This window comes from Cololabis saira, chromosome 12 (assembly GCF_033807715.1).
Source record: "Cololabis saira isolate AMF1-May2022 chromosome 12, fColSai1.1, whole genome shotgun sequence".
Classification (NCBI taxonomy): Eukaryota; Metazoa; Chordata; class Actinopteri; order Beloniformes; family Belonidae; genus Cololabis; species Cololabis saira.
This window is the reverse complement of record NC_084598.1, coordinates 5,962,640-5,987,974: the sequence shown is the minus strand read 5'-3', so window position 1 is coordinate 5,987,974 and position 25,335 is coordinate 5,962,640. Positions and strand designations below refer to the sequence as shown.

The window sequence follows — 25,335 nt, the reverse complement described above, 5'->3', positions numbered from 1 at the left end:
GGCATGAATGAGGCTGCGGGATTCATTGAGGGCGCATGACAGTGAAATGATCAGACGCAGAGAGGAAAAAGAGACGCACATCACAGATCACACCACAGTCATCACCCACCAGGGTCTGGAGCAGGGATCAGGAGGGGGGTCGGGGGTTTTACTGCTCATTTTGTGACCCTGAAATTACAACACCATTATCTTCCATCATTATCTTCCAATCAGGCAGCGCCGACACAATCAACTCAGTCACCAAGACGCGGAGCAGCAGAAACATCCACATCTCAGCGCGGCTTTAACCTGGGATTTAGTCGAGCCAGTGGGCATTTTACATCCTACAGAAAACATTTGTCAAAGGGAGCCACTATAAATCACATGGGGGGGTTTATGAGCTCCAGCGCCCCCTGCAGGCCCTGCAGGGCATCGCAGCGGAGCTGCGGCCTGAGCGTGAACCCGGAGCGTTGCACCAGCTGTTCATGGATCCAAGCTCACTTTAACTTGTGACCCGTGTATTAACATTACATACAAATAAAAGCAAATCCCATCTCATTTCTAATCTGTATAAAGCTCTAGAGAGAGTCTTGTACATTTCATTCTAAGCAATGAATAGGAGTAGGAATTAAACATCTTTTTTTTTCCTCTCCGTTTCTTTTATTCCTAATGTGTGGACCAGAATTATCATTCAGATGATGGCCGTGGTGCTGCTGACTGAAAAACTTAAGAGTTATCACACATTTATGGCTTTCTAGTAGAAATATACGTTCAAATCATTTTTTTTTTTTTTTAACATTTTTATTATTTATTTGTATATAAACTGTGACAAACCTCGAGTGCATCAAAGGATTATTTGTACGGGTTAATCTGCTGATTTATCCGTCTCACTTATTCAATTGTTTTCAACCGTAAATCACCTGACATGAGACACATCACTCACACCATTAAGACATAAAAAAATGAGAATTTAAGAAAAAAAATTTTTTAGTTTTTAAAAATATATATTTAACCAAGAGCAAGGGTGAGTTTACTATGAATTGACTAATTATTTAATGCACTAATTGTGACAGTCCACTGACATCAATGTGAGCAGCAGAGTGGTGCAAAACTATACCATGTTTCTTAAGAGAAGATTTAGAAACACTATAAACAGTGAAAGGTCTGAATTACACCCAGAAGCATAAAAGTGACCCCTTAAATGACGAGAAGCTGATTAAACAACGTGCAGTATGACAGCAGAACTATCCATCATGATTCTAACACATTATTAACTGTGCAAGCACATTTGTAGTTGAATTCACATAGAAAACAGCTGATTTTCAAGTTTTATTTCATCAATATCTCAAAGGCTTCAGGAAAGATTGTGAGCAGACATTCATTAATGTCTCAGGGTGAATTGGAACTTTGATTGTGCACAACTTCATTTTTCAAAATTGCCTGCGTAAACCTGTTTGGTTGAGGTTTTCAGCCTCAGCTGGAGCGTAAAGGTTTTGCTTTGTGTGATGTTTGACCCCCTGACCTTCTGAACTCGGAGGGGGACCAGATAAATATGACAGTGACTGACACATATCTGCCAACACTTTAACCTAACCGATCACAGAATAAGTCCTGGGAACCGGGTCCCGGAGCAGATTCATATCATAACTGCTGGGTTATGGCAACGTTTCACATCTGGAATCCTCATGTATGAAAATATTAACAATGAAGACTCAGAGTCCTACAGAAGATGAACAGATAATAGAGTGAGTTGTCATTTTAATACAGTGTAATATATAATTTTATTGCAGTGTTGGAACTGAAGGGTAATGGCACTCGTTCACATTTTTAAGCTTTCTGTAAGAAAATACTAGCAATAAAGACTCCGGGTCGCAAACATAGAAAAATCTATAATACACAAATCTAGACGGAGACTCTTTGGCTACATCTGAGAACAAAGTTTTTCTCCTCAGTACATAAAAGCGAATACAAGAAGTTGTGTGCCTGTCTACGCTTGAAGAAGAAGATGCACAATAACCGGAGTTTTCAAGTAATTTGGTTTTGTCTTTCCCAGGCTCACAGATGTTTGAGTCAGTAGGACAGATGCTCCTGGTCCTCCTCATCACTCCCGCTGTCTGACCCGTCCGTCCCAAAGTACCGGTCCCCAAAGTCCCCTGGAAACGCACAGCAGACGACTCAGAGCATGCTAGTAATCTCTACAATGTCAACCAGGAGGAATCTGAACAGCTGCAGAAGCTGGGCGAGGTGAAGGAAAGTCTAATTTTGGGATTTATGTACAAAGAGGCCGATGAATTTGGTCAAATGTATCAATAAGTAATTTTAATGTTTTGAAAGTGTTGGCCAAACATAAAAGGTGCATGAATCAAGAATCTACCCAAAGACTGATATTTGCCTTCTGATTTTAAAGTATCTGTAATAGTTTAGAGCAGGGGTGTCAAATGTGTGCGGCCCACGGGCCGCATGCGGCCCGAGAGAAGTTTTCATGCGGCCCGCGAGAAGTTTCCAACGCAAAAAAACGAAATGTTAATTTACTAAAAAGGAAGGCATAAATAATTGCCATGAATCGCAGCATATCCGATAATGTATTTCTTCTACAAATCCATCGTTATTCCACAAAGAGAGCAGTTTTCGAAAAATTTTTCGTTTTCTAGAATGCGTTTGCCGATTTTATTTCTTTGTAGACGGTCGTTTATTTTTATTAACTGACTACTATTATATATTTTCGCAGGAAAAATATCACTGCTAAAAAAGATGATAGAAGATATTTATTCGGAGAATTTCAGTTTTGAATACGAGGATAGTGAAAAAGTAAAACAGTTAAAAGAGAAGTGCAGACTTTTTCGGCACACTGGAGTAAATATCCGCGCCAATTTTTAAAAATAAATACACTTAATTGTACTGGAAAAATCTCTAAATCACAAAGAAACACTCTCAGATGTAATAAGAAAGATTTTGCTTTTAATTCAATTTCCTATAAAAAAGCGAAATGTAAAAAAAAAACATACTTGTTTCTGTTTATCTTTGTAAAATGATATTAAAAGTATCTTACATAATTTGAAAAAAAACGAGAAATTTCAAGAAAAGATCCTGAAGAAATATATTTTACATAATTAGAGTGTAAACAAAGTGCATATTTCCTTTAAAATTAACTAAACTGATATTGGATTAGATAGCAATAGTAAAAAAAAAAAGAATTAGACAAAAAAATTTCGCACCGTTTTTGTTATTTTGAGCGTGCGGCCCGCGAGAAAAAAAATCGTCAAATCCGGCCAGCCAAGCAAAATGAGTTTGACACCCCTGGTTTAGAGCTTTTTAGGAGTAAAGTAATTTGCCCTATAAAAGCTGCTAGAAATATTAAGTCATTAGAAAACTACTGCTGTGATCATAAGTGAAGTGAGAAGTCAGGGAATGATTTCATAGACGTGTAAAATCTGACAAGTAGGCCCGAAATGTCACCCTCTGCTGGCCGGGAGGGGTAGTGCACTTTACAGCGCTTCAGCATCAGCTTCATCCTCCAGACCTGGCGGGCGACTGATACCCAGCTTTAAAAGACAGACACAATTCTGGCCAGCAACTGTTAACTCTTAATTCATTTATTAATTGTTTTTTGTTCTTGTCTTTTATCCATTTTCTATGTGCGCATTCACTTTCTCAGCTGCATAAATTCAACATCACGAGCAGTTCCACATTTTGCAAGTTTCTGTAACTACTTATGTTGCAAAATAGCCAAATGGTCTGTCTGATGTACCTTTAGTGCACGTGGCACAGTCGCTTCAAGTCCAAAGTGACACAATTATAAAATCAAGAATACGTCATCTTGAAAAGCAGGTGATTTTTGTATTTTATCTTCTTTTTTTAGCAGAAAGCTATTAATCCCACACCCAAAAATAGACTGGATATGACGTGAACTTTACTAGACTGCAGTCTTTTTTTAGTGTCTCAAAACTGGCAGACACACAGAGAGTAAATAAGTGTGTGTGACGGCTCACCGATGCCGGGGATTACGTGTAAGAAGTCGTCCAGACTTTTGTCCACGGCCGTGGTGATGATGTTGACCTTTGGGAAAGCGTAGGCCACAGAGTGCACCCCCAGCTCTGCCATCAGCAGCGACACCAGCATGATCTTCTCCTCCTGCACCTCGTGATCCTGCTCAGCCAAACACAGCACAGCAGCAACCGTTACCGCCTTCCTGATCATTATCAGCAGCTCAGCTGCTACGAGAAAGCCAGGAATCGTTCCTCTTGTCTTTGCAAAAATAATGCAAATTTAAAAAGAAAAGAAAAGAAAAGAGAAAAAGCCTCAAACCCCAAACCCCAAATATGAATGATAAACACGGGTCAAACAGAGCAGGGGTCCTGCATGGTGCCGGTCTCTACCCACCAACAGGACTCTCACTGCCATCATGGCGGCGGCGCCGGTGGACACTGTACTGTCCATTAGGATGACATGATCTTCACTGATGTCTTTGGGCAGACGCAGGTAATGCAGCTGGCAAGGGGCGGCAAAGGAAGAGACCGGTTACCATGGTTACAAGAGCAGGACAGCCAGTTACCACGGAGATATCATGTGGAAGAAAAAGAAAAAAAAAAAACGTAATCTTGTGTGATTTGCATGTTATTCTGACAGACGTCTGGCGGGGAGCAGATCTGTTTGTACCTCTGGTTCACCTGAGTCCAGGTTGGTCTGGATGAGGATCTTGCCGATGCGTACGTCCTTGCACACGGCCCTCAGGGCCGGCTCCATGGTCTCTCCTGCCCGCAGGACCGACACGCCGGTGATCTGTGGACGAGGGAGCTGAATGTGAGGCCCGGTACCCGGAGGACACGCTGGTCTGGAAGTTAACGATGAGTTCACTCACCCCTCTCCCGTTGGAGCTGCGGCCCTGGTATTCGTGGCCCTGCGGGGTCTGGACCGCACACGGCTGGAGAACACACACACAAGTGGCTGTTATTACACAAACCTCCAACATTCTGACACACATCTACACCACAGCAAACCGCCTCTAACCAGTATTCTTGTGTCAAGCTTTTGTCACAATATACAGGATTTGATCTCAATTTGAAACCCTGAGAACTTAAATGTATTGATTTTGCTGTATTGCAGGCAAAAAGGATTATTGCTCTTAACTGGAAGAAAACTGATGCACCTACAATCGGTGCTTGGATCAAGGTTATGGCACAATGTATTTAAATGGAGAGAATAACATACATATTAAAAAACAAACTCAGGATGTACGAGGAAATCTGGAAATCGTTTAATCAATTTGTGGCAGGGTGGAGGAGCTGCAGCCACTCAGGCTGACGGGACACAGGTGTGGCCCGTCAGCCTCTCCACCCTGCCAGCCTTATAAGGGAGAGACAGAGAAGCTGCAAGGAGGACTGGGAAGCTGCTGCTGGTCGTGGTGCCCCACGTTGGGCGCCAGTGTAGCAGGGTGAATGCTACGGGGCCCGACCGACAGGATAGAGAGGACACGGAGTTTTGTGCAGAACCCTTTTATTTAATCCACCGGAACCTCACACCCAGGACACACGTGCACAAGCACCACGACCAGCAGCAGCTTCCCAGTCCTCCTTGCAGCTTCTCTGTCTCTCCCTTATAAGGCTGGCAGGGTGGAGAGGCTGACGGGCCACACCTGTGTCCCGTCAGCCTGAGTGGCTGCAGCTCCTCCACCCTGCCACACAATTCATTAAAAAAGGAGATATAGGGGTGATTCTACGGGAGGAAAATGCAGGGCAGGATACCATAATATCAGAGTAGTGGTGAACCTCGGAAGGGGAAGGGTCTTGGAGGGCCAAAAGTGTAATTCTTTGTTTATGTATATCTTTAATTTGCTAGAGGTACCATTGGACTGTACTTAAAATACTGTCATATGTTATTTTGTACCGTATTTTCCGCACTATAAGGCGCACCTAAAAGCCTTAAATTTTTTCAAAAGCTGACCGTGCGCCTTATAATCCGGTGCGCCTTATATATGGATCAATATTGAGCCTCAACAGGTCTTCAACTATGGTAAGCAGCCGCCAGGCCCGGACTGGCCATAGGGAGAACAGGGAGTTTATTGTTAGACAGTTTTTCTCCACAAATTCAAGATCAAGATAACAATAATCTTCCAATTTAGAACTAAAATATTAAAGAACTAACACAAATAAAATACACTTCAATTAAATACTTAGTTTGTTTTTTTTTGTAATTTATTTTCCCAAGCCACTCGGAGCCGCAGTATAAGGATGAAAGAGCCACATGCGGCTCCGGGGCCGCAGGTTGCCGACCCTTGGTCTAATGGATGCAGAACGTAACCCCAGCCTCTACTGTAGCGCCTTATGTGGTGCACCTTATACCTGTATATGGAAAAAGTTTTAAAATACGTAATTCATTGAAGGTGCGCCTTATAATGCGGAAAATACGGTACTAATTTTGGACCTTATAAGAAGAGAGATGCAAAGAGAGAATGGATGTAGGTTGGGGGGGGGGTTAAGAGTGTTAAGTCAAAAGTTGTTTTGAAATGTCCTTTATAATAATATCCTGTGTGTGAATAAAAAAAATAAAATAAAGATATAGTTAAAAAAAACTTGTTAGGTCCATCCCACCCATCATAATCCCCATCAAAACATCATCAAGGATAATAATCTGTTCTTGAGTTACAGATTGTTTTACTCTAAGGCTTAATTTTTCTCGAGCACATGCACTACCAGTTCATTTGAATATTATAAACCGCCCACCTGAGATGGCAGAAACGTCAGCGCGTGTTCTATGAGGAGACGCATCAGCCGCTTTGCGTAGAAGATGAACTCATCTCGGCTAGTTTCTTTGTTTCTGCGAGAGCAAAGTAAATGCTTTTAAGCCTGGAAAGCACCAAAAAAAGGGACGTGGAGGTGAGTATGAGCACATGCTGGTACCTGATGATGGTGTGCAGACCTCTGACCTGCGCTGTGCTCTCCAGCACGCTGAGCGTCTGCGGCAGCGGCTGCAGCTGGTGGGCCGAGGCCAGCAGGGCCCTGAGGAAGAGGAGAGGCCGTCAGATCACAGGGCTTCGTCCTCCTCACACACACCAAGCAAGAAGCAGCGTGACCCGGAGGCAGAAGCTCCAGGAGACACATAAAGAAGAAAGCCGAGGATGTGGGGTGTGGTGATCAGGGCGTGCGCAGGACAAACTGTGAAATAATGACATACTGACAAAAGCCGGAGGAGTCAAAGTACGTAGCAGCATACCTGACACTGAGCTCACGCTGCATAAATAGAAGACAAAACGACAAAGAAAATCCACATGGAGAGAAGACAAAAGGTGTCAAGGTTGTCATATAATGGATTCTGAATCGTTGGAAAACAAATCTTTTCAAACAGCAACAGTGTTTCACCCACCAGCGCTTTCAAAGCCATCAAACATCATTTTATCTCCTAAAATAGCTGGACGTGGTAGATTTAGTCAAACTGGAGGATGGGAGGGCTCTGAAGGGCGGCTACGTTTGGGATGGGGTGCAGGACTGACTCAGAATGAAGCAGTGTGTGTGTTCAAGGCAAGGAAGTAGAGCGTACTATCAGTAAAGTTTCATCTATTACAACCAATCTTTAAATAAATGGCAGGGGAGGTCTATGTTTATCAACTGTAGATTTCCTAAAAATGAACTGGTTAAACATCTGTAGTCATGTGAAAAGGAAAGTGCATCATACAAAACACAAGCTATAGAAAAACGTCAGGGGCTTGCAGGGATGGAGCGTCCTCCCTGGACGTGGATGACTGCCGGAGTGGGTTAGATGTTGAATCTTTCAAACTGTCAAACGATGGACTCCAACTTTTTTAGAAATGGCCTGAAATCCATCTCTAAGGTGCTTTCACACCTGTCCCGTTTGGAGCAGTTGTTCTGAAACAGGGAGCGTTTCCCCCTAAAGATCGGTTGGTTTGGTATATGTCAACACAGCTATCGCGCTCGGATGCGGGACAAAACAAGCGAGCCGAGATCCTAGGAGAGGTTAGGGTTAGGTTCTCGGCTCGCTTCCATTCCAGACCTGGAGCGGTTCGTTTGCAGTGAAAACATAATCCACACAGCAACCGACACAATTCACTCACAGCTGTGCTTATGATGCTCCATAGTTGTTATTTTTCCCGGGGTACGGAATAGGAAACTCCTTCCGCGTTCATTTCTGACCAATGAGAGAACAGTTCGTGCATGGCATTTGTTGAAGCAGCACAACGTAACTTTCAGCTTTTGTTGAGTTTGGCACCATCTTATGGACAAAAGCGGTAGTGCTTTACCAGAAAGAACACTACGTTTCCCATGAGCACCAGCGCGTACTGCCGGAAATATTCTGTCCCGTCGCTGCATTTGTTTTGATAGTGAATGAAGACGAGACGGACTTTTCTGTTTCACCAAGTGAACAGACGGAACGCAAAAAAAAGATGTTAAACTGCTGGAAAGGAACTGGAATTTACCGGGATACCTTAAACAAGGAAGCCAGGGAGCAGTATATGGAGAAAATAATGATTATTAACTATGAAATCCCTACTAAAGAATGAAGCTCCTCGTCGGAGCTCCACTCTTTATAAGGGATTACTGCTGCAGTTCTGCAGAACCCACGTCTTAGGCTACCTTGTTTAGGAGTGTTTGGCAGCTGCTTTGGTAAATGTTTGACTCGCCATGTGTTTCAATAAATTAGTATAATAGTACAACATACAATACATGTTTTGTATTACTCTTACTTCTCTTTTCTTTTTTTTTTGACTGCTATATTATGCTGAAGAGGCTCCGAGGTGTGAGCAATATTTTTATTTTCCTCGTGAGATTATTTTTTTCCTCTGCAGTTACAAATAAGAGTTAATATTTTTTCCTCAACAAACTAGTTTTATCTGAAGATTGGGGTTAATTGCACCGCAGAGAGCTGGCCAGCAACTGCGTTTAGCTGGCGAAGTGGGGAATAAAACCCGTGTTTTGATCAGACCCGGTCTGTGTGAGTGTTTGTTTGTGATCATGTGTGGAACGTTATGTTTGGTCGTTACAGCCGCGATCCAAGCGAGCGGACGACTCTTTCACTCTTTTACTTTGTTATATCAGATACTTGGCCTGCGTGGTTCTGCCTCTGAGCAGGAAAGCGGTGAAAAGTTAAACCATTAGCGATCTTTTCCCCACGTCTGTTGTGTGGAGCTGCTGCAGCCACAACGCAGCAACGGGTTACCAGCTTCTGCGGAGCTGCGCTCCAAGCCCCGCCCATTTTCGTCTCGACTGCGAATCGGGAAGGAGGGGGAAGTGACGTATGCCGTAAAGCAGTCAAAGCCGTAAAGATGTGTAGTTTTTTAGTGTGGCAGGGTTCCTACCATCCACCTCCAAGTTACATAGTACCAGTGAAGGAGATACAGACCCCTCAGACCATGACAGAGGTGTCATTAAACCTGTTGGAAGTTGATGTACAGTCACAATGACTCTGGAAATATGATATTAAGGTGGAAAAGTTACATAGTGCTGCTTTAACAGCTTTGAACCGCTACAGACTTGTGAACACAAACGAAAAACCAAACAACTGTATCGATTTAGCCCCTGAATCGGAACAAAACAAACGGGCCTCAGGTCTGAAAGCTCCCTAAGATCATTGCTGATGTCTTTCTTCCTTGGCATTGTGTTAACCAACCCCTAAATGCACGTTTCACTCAAACAATACTTTATTCATCCCTGAATGGATATTACATGCAGCAGTGACTGTCTCTGTGGGGTTTCTCCACCGAGCCAGAGCTCGGCCGAGGCAGGAATCAGACCAGCCTCCCACCGGAGATGGAGCAGCTGGAGCGTGACGGGGAAGCCGGGTCAGGGGAGGATGGGAGGTCTGTTTACGCAGGTGAAGAGGATGCTGAGCTTGTTTCTGAACTCAACCTACTGAAGAACATGTTCAGCTCACTGGTTCTGTCCACACTCCCGTCTATCTGATCCTCCCTCTGCTTGAAGCCTGTAATCTCCTTCATCCCTGACCACACGTCTGGTACACGGTTCTGCTGGAGCAGCTCCGGTGCTCCCCTTCTCACCTCCTCCTCTCTAATCTTGACTCCAGGTTGTTTTTGTACCATCTTCATGTAATCCCCGTCTCTCTCCCTGAAGGCTCTTGTATCTTCTCGGGGGGGCAGCTCTCTCAGGTCACTGTAGCTCTGTCAGTGACACCCCGCTCTGGCCCTGGTGCCATCTCCACGTGCTTCCTGTCTCCACCGCCCCGTACTTGTTTGGACGTTACCCCTAACCAAGAGATCAGTAAGTGGAGGAGAGGCCGACCGGAGCATGATCCGCCTGGCCGAGAGCAGGTCGTGCAGATGAGCTGCACGTATCTCTGATGTTTGCACAGGACCAATCCAGCCAAGACCTCCAACCTGGAGTAGTTCAGCTAAAATAAGAAGCCATGCATTGTGAAATGTCACGCGATGTCTGAGTTTGGGTTTACTTCATCTCAAAACCTGGAGAGCCTCAGATGATTTTTAGACTGAATCCTGATAGTTGAAAACTGTAAAACACACCTTTTCTTTTTCACATGACTGTTTGCGGTTCTGCAATAAATTGTTGTTTCCTGCTCTGCCAACCTGTCAAGTTTTGGATTTAAAAATACGGGAAATGTTCCGCCGCCGTCCCACCAGCCCCACCGAGGTCCAGTATCTTACATTTTAAGACAGATTTGCGAGAAATCCAAAATAACTACCTGTCAACCTCTTACAAACTACAATTATGTGCCTGATAGTATAGCCTGATAGTGTCTAAATGAAAACACTAAGGGGAATTAAAGCACACTATTTTAAATATTTTCAGTTTATATTGATTGTCTTCAACTGAAACATTTACATTTTCTTTTAATTTGTCATTTCCACTCATGTGGCTCTCTGCTGACGGACATCGGCCCTTCCCCCTTGAGAGACACTAAAATCACCCCATCCTGCTCCTCTTTAGAAAGTACATTTAATATCCCATTTTAGAGATATTTATACAAGGTCTTCACTTTTTTGGCAGAAATGTCTCCTCTCTCGTCACATCCATCCATTATCGCGAGGTCAGTGACAATTCAGCTTGCAGTTTAAAAAGTATTATATTATAAAACGGGAAATTTACGGGACAATGCTAATATGGGAAGACGGCGGGAAAGAGGGGGGAAATACGGTAGTTTCCCGGCCAAAACAGCGAGAGACAACTGGCAGAGGCCGTCACTACCACCATCCGGGGGGAGCCGGTGGAGGTGGTGGAGGAGTACAGGTACTTGGTCACAATCTTCGATGGCCTCCTGAAGTTTTCCTCTAACATTGAGGAGATCATTAGGAAGTGTCATCAGAGACAATATCTGCTTAGGAAGTTGACATCATTTGGTGTGAAGAAAGACATTCTCCTGACCTTCTACCACGCATTCATTGAGAGTATCCTAACATTCTCATTCATCTCCTGGTTTCATTCCATCACCCTGCAAGATCGTCACGCCTACTCAGCATCACCAAAGTCTGCTCTAAAATCATTGGACACCCTGTTAGAGCTCTGTCTGCTTTTTGCGACCAACAAACCTTCCGCTCTGCTCACAGGATCCTGCACGACCCCGCACACGCACTTCACTCAATGTTCGAGTGGCTCCATCAGGTCGCAGGCTGCGATGTCCTACGATGTACGACCCCTCTCTGTCTCAACGGCGACTGACTTAATGCACATAGCACTTTAACATTAAGCACAAAGCACTTTTACTGGCAGTACCTTGGATATTTTTACCTGCACATCCTATGTATGTATGTATGTTTTTATGTTGTTGATGTTCTATTTGTCTTTTAATGCTGCTCCTTATGCCTTTTAAATTGCCCCTCGGGGACAAATAAAGTGTTTTGAATTGAATTGAATTGAAAACGGGAGACTTGACAGGTATGGCTCTGTCCAGGTTTCTCCCCCCTTATGATCCAGGTCCTGGTCCAGGTTTCTCCTTATGATCCAGGTCCTTGTCCAGGTTTCTTCCTCCTAAAGGGGAGTTTTTCTTGCCACTGTTTGGCTTAAGGTTTTTCTCCCACTATGGGAGTTTTTATCTGTCATTGTTTATGTAATAATTGCTCTGGGTTCATGTTCTGGGTCTCTGGAAAGATCTTAGAGACAACTTCTGTTGCAATAGATGCTATATAAATAAAATGTAATTTTTGAAGGAGACTGTACATATTTGGATGTGCTACAACCTGTGAACACACGGTGGCGCCAGCCTCCAGTGTAACGGGACTCACCTCCTCCAGCTGACTGTGGACATGCTGGACGATCAGATCGATGGCCACCATGTTCCCACCCCCTTGGAGGGAAAAAGCAATGAAATGTGGTTTGTACATGCGTTGCAGCAAATAACGATACAAGTGAGGATGTTCCCGTTGAGTTGCTTTTAGAAAAGCATGGCTGCCCGTCTCACCTCTCGGCACAACGATATCCGCCAGCCTCATGGTGGGCTCGATATACTGCTCGAATGCAGGTTTCACAAACTTGTTGTATTGCTTGATGACCCCCTCGATGTCCCGGCCGCGCTCCGTGATGTCCCTGCGGAGCCGGCGGACCAGCCGAATATCCGAGTCTGTGTCCACAAAGATCTTCATATCCAGGAGCTGCACAAGGGAGAGAGCAAACAACTCTGAATGGCTCAATCAGGCTCAGATTATCCAGGCAGCTGCACAAACAACAGCTCTGGGAAGTGATTACATCACTCAAGCATTCTTGAAACACGGAGGAATGAAGGCGCAGCAGCTTACCTGGAGAAGCTCTTTGTCTGCAAAGGACATGATTCCCTCAAAAATGATGACACTGGCACCGTAGAGATTTTTCTGCAAAAAGAATCACAAGAAGAAAGCTGCTTCACTCCGAGCCGGTGCAGCTTTTACAACATTAAAGCTGGGATTCTTTCTGGGAAACACGGTTTAAGCAAAATATCACTTTATTAAAGTTTAATACATTTGCAGCTTTGAAGCTGTAGCGCTCAGCGTGCAATTGTCTCATTACTGTTGCTCTAGTTTTGCTTCTGTAGAAACAAGATTTGTGCAAATGAGGGAAACCCCCCACCCACCCAGTCCTTCTGTCTCCTGTGCGTGGTGAAGTCGTACACGGGGATCTTCACACTCCGGCCCTGCTTCAGCTTTCGCAGGGTGGCCACCAGGAGCTCAAAGTCAAAGGCCCCCGGATGGTCAAAGTTGTAGTCGTTCCTCGCTGCCAGGACCTGCTCCTCCGGGGACAGAACCTGAACCAGGTGAGAGACACATTTATTCACCTGCAGACCGGTCAGGAACAGTGGGGCAAAAAGTATTTAGTCAGAAACCAATTGTGCAAGTTCTGCCACTTAAAAAGATGAGAGAGGCCTGTAATTTTCATCATAGTTTCACTTCAACTATGAGAGACAGAATGGGGGGAAAGAATCCAGGAAATCACATTGTAGGATTTTTACTGAATGAATTGGTAAATTCCTGGGTAAAATAAGTATTTGATCACCTACGAAGAAGCAAGATTTCTGGCTTTCACAGACCTGTAACTTCTTCTTTAAGAGGCTCCTCTGTCCTCCACTCTTTACCTGTATTAATGACACCTGTTTTAACCGGTTATCAGTATAAAAGACACCTGTTTTAACTGGTTATCAGTATAAAAGACACCTGTTTTAACTGGTTATCAGTATAAAATACACCTGTTTTAACTGGTTATCAGTATAAAAGACACCTGTTTTAACTGGTTATCAGTATAAAATACACCTGTTTTAACTGGTTATCAGTGTAAAAGACACCTGTTTTAACTGGTTACCAGTATAAAAGACACCTGTTTTAACTGGTTATCAGTGTAAAAGACACCTGTTTTAACTGGTTATCAGTATAAAAGACACCTGTCCACAACCTCAAACAGTCACACTCCAAACTCCACTATGGCCAAGACCAAAGAGCTGTCAAAGGACGTGAGAAACTAAATTGTAGACCTGCACCTGCTGGGAAGACTGAATCTGCAATAGGTAGCAGCTTAGTGTGAAGAAATCAACTGTGGGAGCAATTATTAGAAAATGAAGACATACAAGACCACTGATAATCTCCCTCCATCTGGGGATCCACCAAGATCTCACCCCGGGGGGTAAAAATGATCACAAGAACGGTGAGTAAAGATCCCAGAACCACACGGGGACCTAGTGAATGACCTGCAGAGCTGGGACCAGAGTAACCATGACTACCATCAGTAACACACTACGATCAGGGACTCAGATCCTGCAGGGCCAGACGTTCCTGCTGAAGACAGGACATGTCCAGGTCTGAAGTTTGATAGAGAGCATTTGGATGATGCAGAAGAGGATTGGGAGAATGTTATATGGTCAGATGAAACCAAAAAATAACTTTTTGGTAGAAACACAACTTGTTGTGTTTGGAGGAGAAAGAAAGCTGAGTTGCATCCAAAGAACATCGTGCCTACTGTGAAGCACGGGGGTGGAAACATCATGCTTTGGGGATGTTTTTCTGCAAAGGGACCAGGACGACTGATTCGTGTAGGGAAAGAATGAATGTAGTATGTGTCGTGATATTTTGAGTGAAAACCTCCTTCCATCAACAGCATTGAAGATGAAACGTGGCTGGGTTTTTCAGCATGACAATGATCCAAACACATCCCCGGGCAACGAAGGACTGGCTTCGTAAGAAACATTTCAAGGTCCTGGAGTGGCCTAGCCAGTCTCCAGATCTCAACCCCATAGAAAATCTTTGGAGGGAGTTGAAAGTCCGTGTTTCCCAGCGACAGCCCCAAAACATCACAGGAGATCTGCATGGAGGAACGGACCAAAATACCAGCAACAGTGTATGAAAACCTTGTGAAGACTTACAGGAAACGTTTGACCTCTGCCATTGCCAACAAAGGGTATATAACAAAGTATTGAGATTAACTTTTGTTATTGACCAAATACTTATTTTCCACTATAATTTGCAAATACATTCTTTAAAAATCAGACAACGTGATTTTCTGGATTATTTTTTTCATTTTGTCTCTCATAGTTGAGATTTACCTGTGATGAAAATTACAGGCCTCTCATCTTTTTAAGTGGGGGAACTTGCACAACTGGTGTCTGACTAAATACTTTTTTGCCCACTGTACCTGAGTGTTATCCAGTCAGGTGAGCAGTACTGGAAACTTGTTAATCTAGTCTGCAGATCTGGTCATGCTGTTATCAGCTCTGCTTGATCTCTCTGCCTCAGACGTTCCTTCCTCATAACTGAGTGTGTTTATGTCTAACCGTTTACGGGTTCCAGCAAAGGAATGCTCATAAAGGAACCAGACAGCCTGACAAACTTCAGTATAAACCATCACCACAACCACTGATTAAATCAGAAACAGTGGCAGAACTATGACGTCTACGTCGAGGTGATGTGATGGAAATGCTCTCCCCATCACCGAGGAATTTCCTCTCAGAGATGATAATTAGCTACGATCAGTAATGAGCAAACAAAGACGTGAGACGAGGACTGACGTCCGTGACGTGCTCACCTTGTAGAAGGAATCCATAGACAACAGCACCACCCACGGCACGTCCAGAGCCTCGATGATCTTATTGGCCACGGTTGTCTTCCCTGAGGCGCTGCCCCCACACAACCCTGCACATCCACACAGCCATTCAAAGAGCCATTATGTCTGTTTTTCAGAGTGTGTCTAATGTTGTCTGATGGCGTGCACGTGCCATTGCACTTGAAGCATTTACAAGGTATAATGGGAGAAAATAGGGGGGAAAAGAGCAGGTTGTGCAGCTCAAAGCAGAGGCAAAGCAAGAGAGAACATGGTCAGTGAGTGTCTGTCATACCGATGACAAAGGCCTCCTTTGACTGGGCGCCGTGCTCGTCATACCAGGGGGGGCGGCCGGCCGTGTAGATGGTGCGTGTGCCCGTGCGGAGCAGCGGAGGCTCGGTTTTGCTCAGTGAGGTAGTGCTTTTCCTGCGCGGGGCCCCGGCAGGCGGCAGGAGCCGGTCCAGCGAGTCCTCGCCACTCCCACTGTGACAGTAAACAGCAGGACAGGTTAGAGCCTGAACACAGGATTCACCGCACAACGGGGACACGCTGGTATTTATTTATTTAATGCACAACAGGTAACAATACAAATGTGCAAAACAAAAACGCATACAGGTACAGGACAAGGGACACTAGAAAACAAAGAGACAAACAAAACAGTACAAAACAACAAAGTCATTCGGTGCGTCCAAGATGCCATACTAAACAGTATATACTCAAAAAGTATACTTAAGTTCGGCACACTTTTGAGTAAATATCAGTATGCATTAATTGGGACGTACTACTCAGAGACACACGGCACTTCCTGCCGTTGGGAGGGGGAGATGTTACCATGGTAACAACTCCTGTCACAGCAGCAGTAGCAGTTGTTACCATGGTAACAGCAGCAGTAGCAGCACCGCTCCGCTCTTTCCTGTAACAAGATGACATTATATAATATTATTATATACAAATATTCTAATATTAATATTATATAATTATATTATTATACTTAATATTATACTTATGACATATACGTATCACTTAGCAACCAAACACTGCTGCATTGCATTGTGGGAAGTTTCTGCTTAGCTAGTGTCCATCAATCCGTACCAAAGATCCTGTATACAGAAGATAGCGCATTACCGTTACTGCCAATGGTATGAAATGGTATACACTTCCTGTCTCGTAAGTGGGCGTGGTCGCCACCCAGTACAAGATCATCGGATCAGTCTAATATTTTTTTTCCCTTCCAAAAAGACTTCAATAATAACAATAACAGTATTATTAAGCAAAGAAGCAAGTTTTATTTTAGTTTTAAACTTCATTTTATCCGATGGGAAAACGACTTTGGCAGTTCTGCAGTGACCGACGACTCTGAGCAGAGCTATGTATTATTATTATATTATATTATATTATTAGCTATGAGAGCCAAATCTCACGAGAGTGTGTTGCTCAGACAGAAACAGGTCTCAAACAAAGTTCATTTTCTCCTAATCTGTCGGTCTGAAAATTGCCATTTTGGTGCCAGAATGTTCAGAAGGTTTGTGGCTTTTGAAAAATGGGTCCCATATTTACTTAGGTTACTATGGGGTGAAGGAACTGGTAATAATCTGTGCTCACGTTCACTTTTCCCATAGGACTCAATAGACTCAGGAGCTGCTGTTAGTCTCCTAAAGGGGCAGTGGGGAAACCCACGTGACACAGATACAGGAAACACAACTGTAGTGGGGGGTAGAGTTTATAGAACGTCTCTGGTAATACTAATACATTTCTCCTGAATGAGTACGGATAGCGCATACTGTACTATTGAGTACGTACTAATGTTTCAGACGCACTAAAAAATCTCACATACTGTTTTTGCTACTCATTGGGGTGGAAGGATGGGATTTCAGACGCAGCTAATGTTTTTGCTCAGATTTGTTCTATGTGGCCGTGTGTGCGTGTGTGCGTGTGTGTGTGTGTGTGTGTGTGTGTGTGTGTGTGTGAGAGGGCGTTTATGTATGTGTGCGGTGTGTATGTGGGTGTGTGCGTGTGTGTGTGAGGGCGTATGTATGCACGTGTGTGGTGGTTATGAATATGATGGTTTTCTAGAATGATGGTTATTTTAGGAGAGATACAGCAGACAAAAAAATAAATAAAGCTAAATAAATAAAATATATAAATAAAAATTAAAAAAGGGTTTAAAAGGGGGAGTCATTAACGCAGGAAGAAATGAGAGTGAAAGGGATGAGGGGTGGGGGACACGCTGTTAGACGTGATTTGTGTGAGCAAATGACTTTATTCAAACTGTTTTTTCTGCAGCTTATATTTTCAGATTGCACTGCACCATGAACTGTCAGTCACCAGCTCATATACCGGTACATGAGCAACGCAAGGAAACCTTGGTGGATCCTTGTTGTCGTGCCTAAGAGCTACATCAGAGCTACGTCTCTGGGCTCAGAGGTATCTGAGGTATCTGGAATGGACCATCACTCACGGGAAACACGCATTGTAATCAGATCAACTAGGGGAAGAAATAAACACTATTTGCTCAGGACTAAGGATGGAAATAAAATGTAAAAAAAAAAATCCATACTGTTGTACAACGTAAGACATGTTTGCAGCAAGAACGGGACAAAATAGCCGCAGAGATGCTCATCCCTCGTCAACGCCGAGGCATCTTTCACGTGTCGTAGAAGGACTGGAGATGTCAGTGTGATAAAAGCTTAAAGGAGCATGAGGCTCCTTTTAAGAAAAGAGACTCTCTAGCGCCCCCCTTCGCCACGATGGCCGTTGGGGGTACTGCAGCCAACAGCGAAGCCGGCACAGGAGAACGCGCATGCAGCGTCATGTGACGTCACATCCACAGGACAGCGCGGCAAATTCGGGCCCAGAATTGCAGCACATTTTGCAGCACACAGCCTGTTCAAGGCAACGGAGAGATACACTACTAGAGGAATCATTCTTTTTGGTTTGGAACGCTTCATCTGACATTATTACTAGAAAACTTAAAACGTATCCGAATTTTTTTCATAAATCCTGCCTCAATCCTGCCTCATGCTCCTTTAACTGGGCCAATCTTTTCTTTTTTAATGCGTTGAGGTCCTAAAATGTAAAAATGGATGTGTATCACCAGATGAATGTGGGGCAGTTATTCAGGCAGTTATTGAAAATCAATCCACAATGAATCTGACTGGTCTCTCAGAGGCGCTGGTCAGATTTGTATTCTATGATGAACCATTTCTTGTTTAATGGGAGCTTTCTGAGGATGAAAATGTTCCTATCCACACAACAGAAGCAGCCTGACTCATGCTACAGCCCTGTCAGATTTACACTGAACACACAGCGCATTCCATATACACTCTCAGAATCAGTGTTAAGATTGCAATATGGTGGCCCAACACCTTTACTTAAAACCCCCTTTGTGTTGTCGCTGATTATCCATCCATGTGCATCAGTATGCACATGATTGGATGTTATTATGAAGGAAGAGATGTACACAGCCAGACCCAGAGGGGATGTTTGACGTCAACCAGCACTGATTTATGTGTCAGAGATGAAGAGAGGAGCAAATGAGACAGGCAGCTACAGCAGCTACACCCAAGAAGAGGAGGTCGGAGAAAAACCTCTCAAACTGAAGATCAAACACACTAACTTTTCAAAAGGAAAGATTCTGCTATACAAAAAAAAAAAAATCTATACCAAGATGGACTGGAAAGTATGGCTGACATATGCATGCATGCTCAGAGAGAGAGGAGACGAGGAACTAAAGGTTTACTTATAAGCAAGACTTTTAAGATATAATATACTGTAAAATTCTCCAAACAGGGCCATGTGTGGATTAGAAAAATGAAATTAGAAAAATTCCAATTGAAGATGTATTTGTGATGTGTGATCTTCAGATGTTCTTTGGACGATGAAAATGGCATCTAATGTCTCAAACTAAACAAGGACTCTGCTGAATGAAGAAGGTGACAGGCTGATGCGGTCATAATGAATCTGATCAAATTAACTCCATCTTAACAAAATAAAAGCTACACAAATATTACTGTATAAGAACCTTTACTGTACGGCACTGTGTTTTCTCGACATTTCAACTTTTTTCTCGACATTTCAACTTTTTTCTTGAAGTGCATAATGAAAAAAAAATCTTCCTCCTGCCTGGCCCTAATACTCTTCCGTACCAGGACTCCTGCGCTCCCATTGGCTATTATTAGAAACTAAATGAGTAAACCGCTTTGTTTTCTTTCTTCTTTTCTTTTGTTGTATTCGATACACAACTGTGTGTGAATACAAAAGGAAAAATCCTGAATGGACTGATGAGTTTTGACTGCAGCTTTAAAATCTTCAGTAATGACGCGGAGCGTGCAACCCAAATAACTGAAGCAAAATCCCAGTAATTCATCCCTGATCCTGTGCTTCCTCTGACCTCGCAACAAAAAGAACTGCCTAGAGACTATTTATAGCACACACTCGCGCCCGCGTCGCGTGTGAAGACCCGACATCCCACCTGCGGCGGGAGAAAATGACAGCAGTTAGCCGGACCTCACCTGCGGTCAGACCTCAGGGACCAGCACCCGGAGATTCTGGCTCCGCCACAGTCCAGCAGAGTGGTGTCTGCCTCACAGGACAACCTGCCCCCCTCCAGCTCGCCTGTCAACGTGGTCACCTCCCAGTTAAAAAACAAGTCAACAAACAAAACAAAAAACAACAGGCCGCCCTCAGGGGTGAGGAAAGTGGTGAGCGAGTGTAAATTACAGGTCGGTTTCCAGCCAACGCTCACTCATCTGTAGCTGAGAGGCCTGAACTATCATCTACACGTGTGCTCACTGCTCCATGTGGATACAAATGTGTCTCCTTTTCTCTGTGTGTGTGTGTGTGTGTGTGTGTGTGTGTGTGTGTGTGTGTGTGTGTGTGTGTGTGTGTGTGTGTGTGTGTGTGTGTGTGTGTGTGTGTGTGTGTGTGATACAAAGAGAGAGAGAGAGAGAGGGAGATGGACTAAGAGGATCAGTGTAACACAGAGCAAAGAGCTGCTTGGCTGGTATTAATAGAGACACCTGTGAACATACAAAGGACTGGACGGACTTCTGCTGATCCGTTCTGCAGGTTCAATGACCGGAGTCACGGAAGGTTAAAATCATTTAAAATAAAGTCTAAGTAAACAATATCATTCAATTCAGTTTTATTTATATAGCGTTTATTACAACAGAAGCTGTCTCGATTCGCTTTCCAAAGATCCAGATCATGACCCCCGAGCAATTAACAGAAAATTGTGTCATAAAAAACACATACCATCTGATAAGTCTTAACTTAAGACTTAATTATATGCTCAACAATAGAGATATACAAGGTGGTGTTGTATTTTCTAGACCAGTGTCTCCCAACCTGGGGTCCGGGCCCCCCCTGGGGGGGCGCGAGAGATCTCTGGGGCGCGAAACTTTGTCTGCCTTGAAATTATGCATTATTAGTAATAATTTAGGAATGGTGACAAACACAGGAAATGATTTCATTCCTTATTATTATATCATTACTTAACATTTAATTTACTCCGACAGTTTGTTAAAGGAAAAATGTTAAAAATTTTGGTCTCATATTAAAAGAGACATTTTTCAGAAATATTTTTATTTCCTTTTGTGCGTATTTCATACATTGGTGACAATGGAGAAAAAAGAAGTCATATGTATACAGAGTAAACCAAAGAGAAATGTATAAAAAAAAACATAATTAATGTTTATTTTTTCAACTAAAGACTATTTTGGTGCTAGTACGTACGGGTCGGGGGGCCTGGCTGGTCTTATGGCGCTTTTGCACTAGTCTCGCCTCCGCCCGGCTTGGCTCGGTACAGCCCCGTCTTGCACGTTTGCACGTTTGCACTAGGGGCTGAGACGGGTAGAGCCGCTCCAAGCCAATACTTTTTCTGTAACCATTTCAGCCAGGTTCTATCTCAGGGCTGAGCAGGGACTATTTCCGACGTCATCACCCTCCACGCCTCTGATTGGTCGGGGGGCGGGGCCGGCAGACGTTTGAGTCAGCGCGAGTCAGCGCGAGTCAGCGCGAGTCAGCGCGAGTCAGCGCGAGTCAGCGCGAGTCAGCGCGAGTCAGCGCGAGAGCGACCTGCGGCTCGCGGCGATTTTATTATAAAGCGCAAAACGTCTGTTTGGTGATCCAACTCTGAGGTGCAGATGTTCATAAACCTGGTGGCTGACGAGAGAATTAAAAAAGGGATGTAGACGGGCTGTTTTACTCTCAGCCGCTCGCGGCTCCAGCTGATTTCTGATCAGCGCCGACATGAACAAAGGTGCTGCGCAATCGAGTACGTCACAGCAGCTTCAACCCAACCTGCCCACTTCTCCCCTGGCTGTGGAAAAACACACGGGTAGAGGCGGGTAAAGGCGTGACGAGCCGAGTCGGGCCGAGTAAGTCCTAGTGCAAAAGTGCCATTTGACACAAGTAGGGGGGGCACAAGGAAAAAAGGTTGGGAACCACTGTTCTAGTAGACATAACACAGTTTTAAAAAAAAGCTATCCAAACCAAGATGGCCCTATATGAAAAATTAATTTTAAGATTTTACAAGCGAGCTGGTTGTGCCAACCCTGGTGAAAACAACTGCAGCGAAGCAATAACAAGAGTTTTTCACATCGCGGTGGAGGAGCGTCGGCTCACTCTCTGCAGAATTGTTTGAATTCAGCCACACTGGAGGCTTTTTGAGCAGAAATGGTCCGTTTGAGTTCGTGTCACAGCATCTCAACTCTAGACTTTAAGCGGGCCGCTCCAAAAGCTGTAGCGTGTTTTGTTGTTGGAGCCACCGGGAGGTGGAACCTGCTGACGTGTTTCAGATCTCTGACCTGATGCATAACCCAAGTGCTCTGGAGATTAAGGCCATGAACCGATGGAGACGTTCTCCCTCAGGTAGAGAGTGGACGTCATAAAACTTAAGCCGTCCAGGTGGTGAAGCAGCAAAGCAGCCCCAGACCATCACACTCCCACCACCGGAAACGCTGGTAGGTTCACACCATGGAACGGGATGCACATCTTTTAAAAAGTTCCACTTTCGTCTTGTCAGTCCACCAATATTTTAGCAAAAGTTTGGGGATCATCAATGGTTTTTGTGTTCTTTTTGGTCAGCGGGGATTTCACCTCCTTGGTATTCTTCATTAGTGGATAATTGGCTCTGACTCTGGTTCTTTGGAGTCCCTGAGAATTAGACAGGGCTTTGTGATCCTATCTACGCTGATAGACATCAATGACTGTTTCTCATCAGTTCTTAAAGTTGTTTAGATTGGATCATGATGTGTTGCTTTTTGAGAGCCTACTTCATGTTGTCAGACAGCTTCCACTTAAGTGATTTTTTGATAGGTCTGGTCGTAATCAGGCTTAGTAAAAAAAGAAAAGAAGGTTACTTCATGAGTTGCCAAGGCCGGAGGGAAAACATTTTTATAGGGTCGTGTTGGTTTGGATAGCTCTTTCCCTTGATATATAAAATCATAATTTAGAAACTGCATTTGTATGTACGCAGGTTATCTTTGTCTGATATTAAAATTTCTTAAAACACCTGAAACATGTCAAAGCGGCAAAAAAAAGAAGAAGAAACAGAAGGGGACATTATTTTTTCACATCATTGTATATGTGGAGCTCATTTTCAACGTTTTTGACAGTGCTCCAAGTAATCAGCTTCTGCTCTAGAAAAGCTGTTTTTATTTACATAAAGGTTTTGAAAGAAATGTATATTTGGTTGTAAAGATGCAAGAAACATTTTTAAGCTTTCATGGATTGCTGACGTTTTTGGGATCTTTATCCCAAACATCCCAAACAGAGATGCTGGTGTGATAGTGGTGTTTGACAACTTTCATACTTAAAAAAAAATAAAGTGGCCGGAAATAGCCAACTGATTACTTTAAAGGTTAATTCTCTACACGAGTATTTGAATGTCTACATACTAATTCTGATACTTTATTTCCAATCAACTCTTCTGTTGATTATGCACCTGATCATTTATTGTGGGCGTAATTTGCTCACTTAATGCAATGTAGCGTTACATCACCTCAACAATAACCCATTGCTCCTATTAAACTGACTTCTGAAATAAATCAGAGTTTAGACAGTTTTAGCAGCAGGACATCTGTGATATGATACCCATGTGATATTGTGTATATTTTACTTGATTTTACATTTGAACCCCAACCCTAACCCTTACATTTGTTTAACAATTGTGAAAAACATTGCCCTGCTCAGACGTCGTGGCTGATTCTGGGTGTTCTGCAGTTTACTGTTAAAATTGAGCTATTACATAAAGAGACTTTCTTTAAAAAATAAAATGCAATAACGATGCCACTTGTGAATGAAATACCACAGGTAAAAAAAAACTTTATTTACAAGACTTGTACCTAAAACTTGCTGCTTCATGTACTTAAGCTTCTGTGTTGGACCACAATTGGAACGCTAACTATACCTTTAGAAAAGTAGTTTTGAGCTACGATATACTCTTGGTATTTTTTATACTTTATACATATTTTATACATACTTAATACATATTTTGAGCTACTTTATTCCAAAATATTATATAATTCCTTTAAAACCTTCAGATGTCATCTGAAGACATGGTACAGATGATTTAGTGTCAGGGCAAATATTCAACTGGTTCTATGAATGTTTGTCTACTTATAAGCATGATAAGTAACACTGATATTATTAATATCTTATCATTTAAAATGTATCCTCAAAAACAAATCTTATAAATCAAGTATTTTATAATGAAACACTGATCTTTTTATTGTATTCTTTATTATAAAATTATACATCTTACTATAATTTAGCTATATGTGCACCTAAAAGAAGACAATGTTTTTTATATAAAAAGTAACAAAGGGGCAGTAAGCATAATTAAAATAAATAATACGACCTTAAATTTAAAGACTAGTCAAGAGTCCACACGTTTCATAAATTTAATAAACCTGGTGGGTTTAATCCAGGTTTAATTCAGGTTTAATTCAGGGTTTAATTCAGGTTTAATTCAGATTTAATTCAGGGTTTAATTCAGGTTTAATTCAGGATTAAATTCAGGGTTTAATCCAGGTTTAATTCAGGTTTAATTCAGGGTTTAATTCAGGTTTAATCCAGGTTTAATTCAGATTTAATTCAGGGTTTAATTCAGGTTTAATCCAGGTTTAATTCAGGATTAAATTCAGGTTTAATTCAGGGTTTAATTCAGGTTTAATTCGGGGTTTAATCCGGGGTTTAATCCAGGGTTTAATTCAGGTTTAATCCAGGTTTAATTCAGGATTAATCCAGGTTTAATTCAGGTTTAATTCAGTATTTAATCCAGGTTGAATCCAGGTTTAATTCAAGTTTAATTCAGGTTTAATTCAGGATTTTCTAGGTTTCCCATCAGTCAGTGACGTACTGCGTGACGTCACGCGGCTCACCTACTTCTGATGAACTCTGGTTTCAGAACTGTGGTTTCTGCACCTTTGACACGTCTAAAGACACGTCTAAATCCAGCCCCGTCGCGGAGCTGCACCGTGTTTTAATCTGGACCGTGTTTTAGTCTGAACCGTGCTAATGTTTCATGTTTGCTTTATTTGCAGGAGGACTGGGAGGAGGAGGAGACGGTTAGCGTTACATCACTGCTGCTGCTGCGGACAAGATCCCATTCAAAACGGCGAGAATGCTTTTTTTCGGCATTAGGAATGTTGAAAGAATACTGATAGGAGTCTATCCTGTACCTGTCAGAGCGAGACGACATTATTTTCAGTCTCTCTGCATCCATCGTGATCCCGCGAGCTCGGAGCCGGCATCGGCTGGTCGGAGCCATGGATGACTTCTAATGTGCACTGATGCATTATGGGTAGTGTAGTTTTACATCACGCTCAGTGTCACGTAAAGCCTGAATTATGGTTCTGCGTTAAATCGACGCAGAACCTAC

General features: G+C 43.1%; 1 protein-coding gene across 1 annotated transcript; it reads right to left on the bottom strand.

The window, feature by feature from the left end:
* Window positions 1–829: 829 nt before the first annotated feature.
* On the bottom strand, window positions 830–25,227 carry uckl1a (uridine-cytidine kinase 1-like 1a). Its single transcript, XM_061735260.1, has 15 exons — window positions 25,136–25,227; window positions 15,748–15,935; window positions 15,438–15,544; window positions 13,003–13,173; window positions 12,692–12,763; window positions 12,358–12,547; window positions 12,182–12,243; window positions 7,189–7,205; window positions 6,876–6,974; window positions 6,699–6,792; window positions 4,838–4,900; window positions 4,636–4,758; window positions 4,360–4,467; window positions 3,969–4,125; window positions 830–2,132 (listed from the first exon to the last, which is right to left on the bottom strand). Exons 1-15 carry the CDS (start codon window positions 25,222–25,224, stop codon window positions 2,050–2,052), a joined length of 1,623 nt encoding a protein of 540 aa, XP_061591244.1. The 5' UTR covers window positions 25,225–25,227; the 3' UTR covers window positions 830–2,049.
* Between the last annotated feature and the right edge of the window lie 108 nt (window positions 25,228–25,335).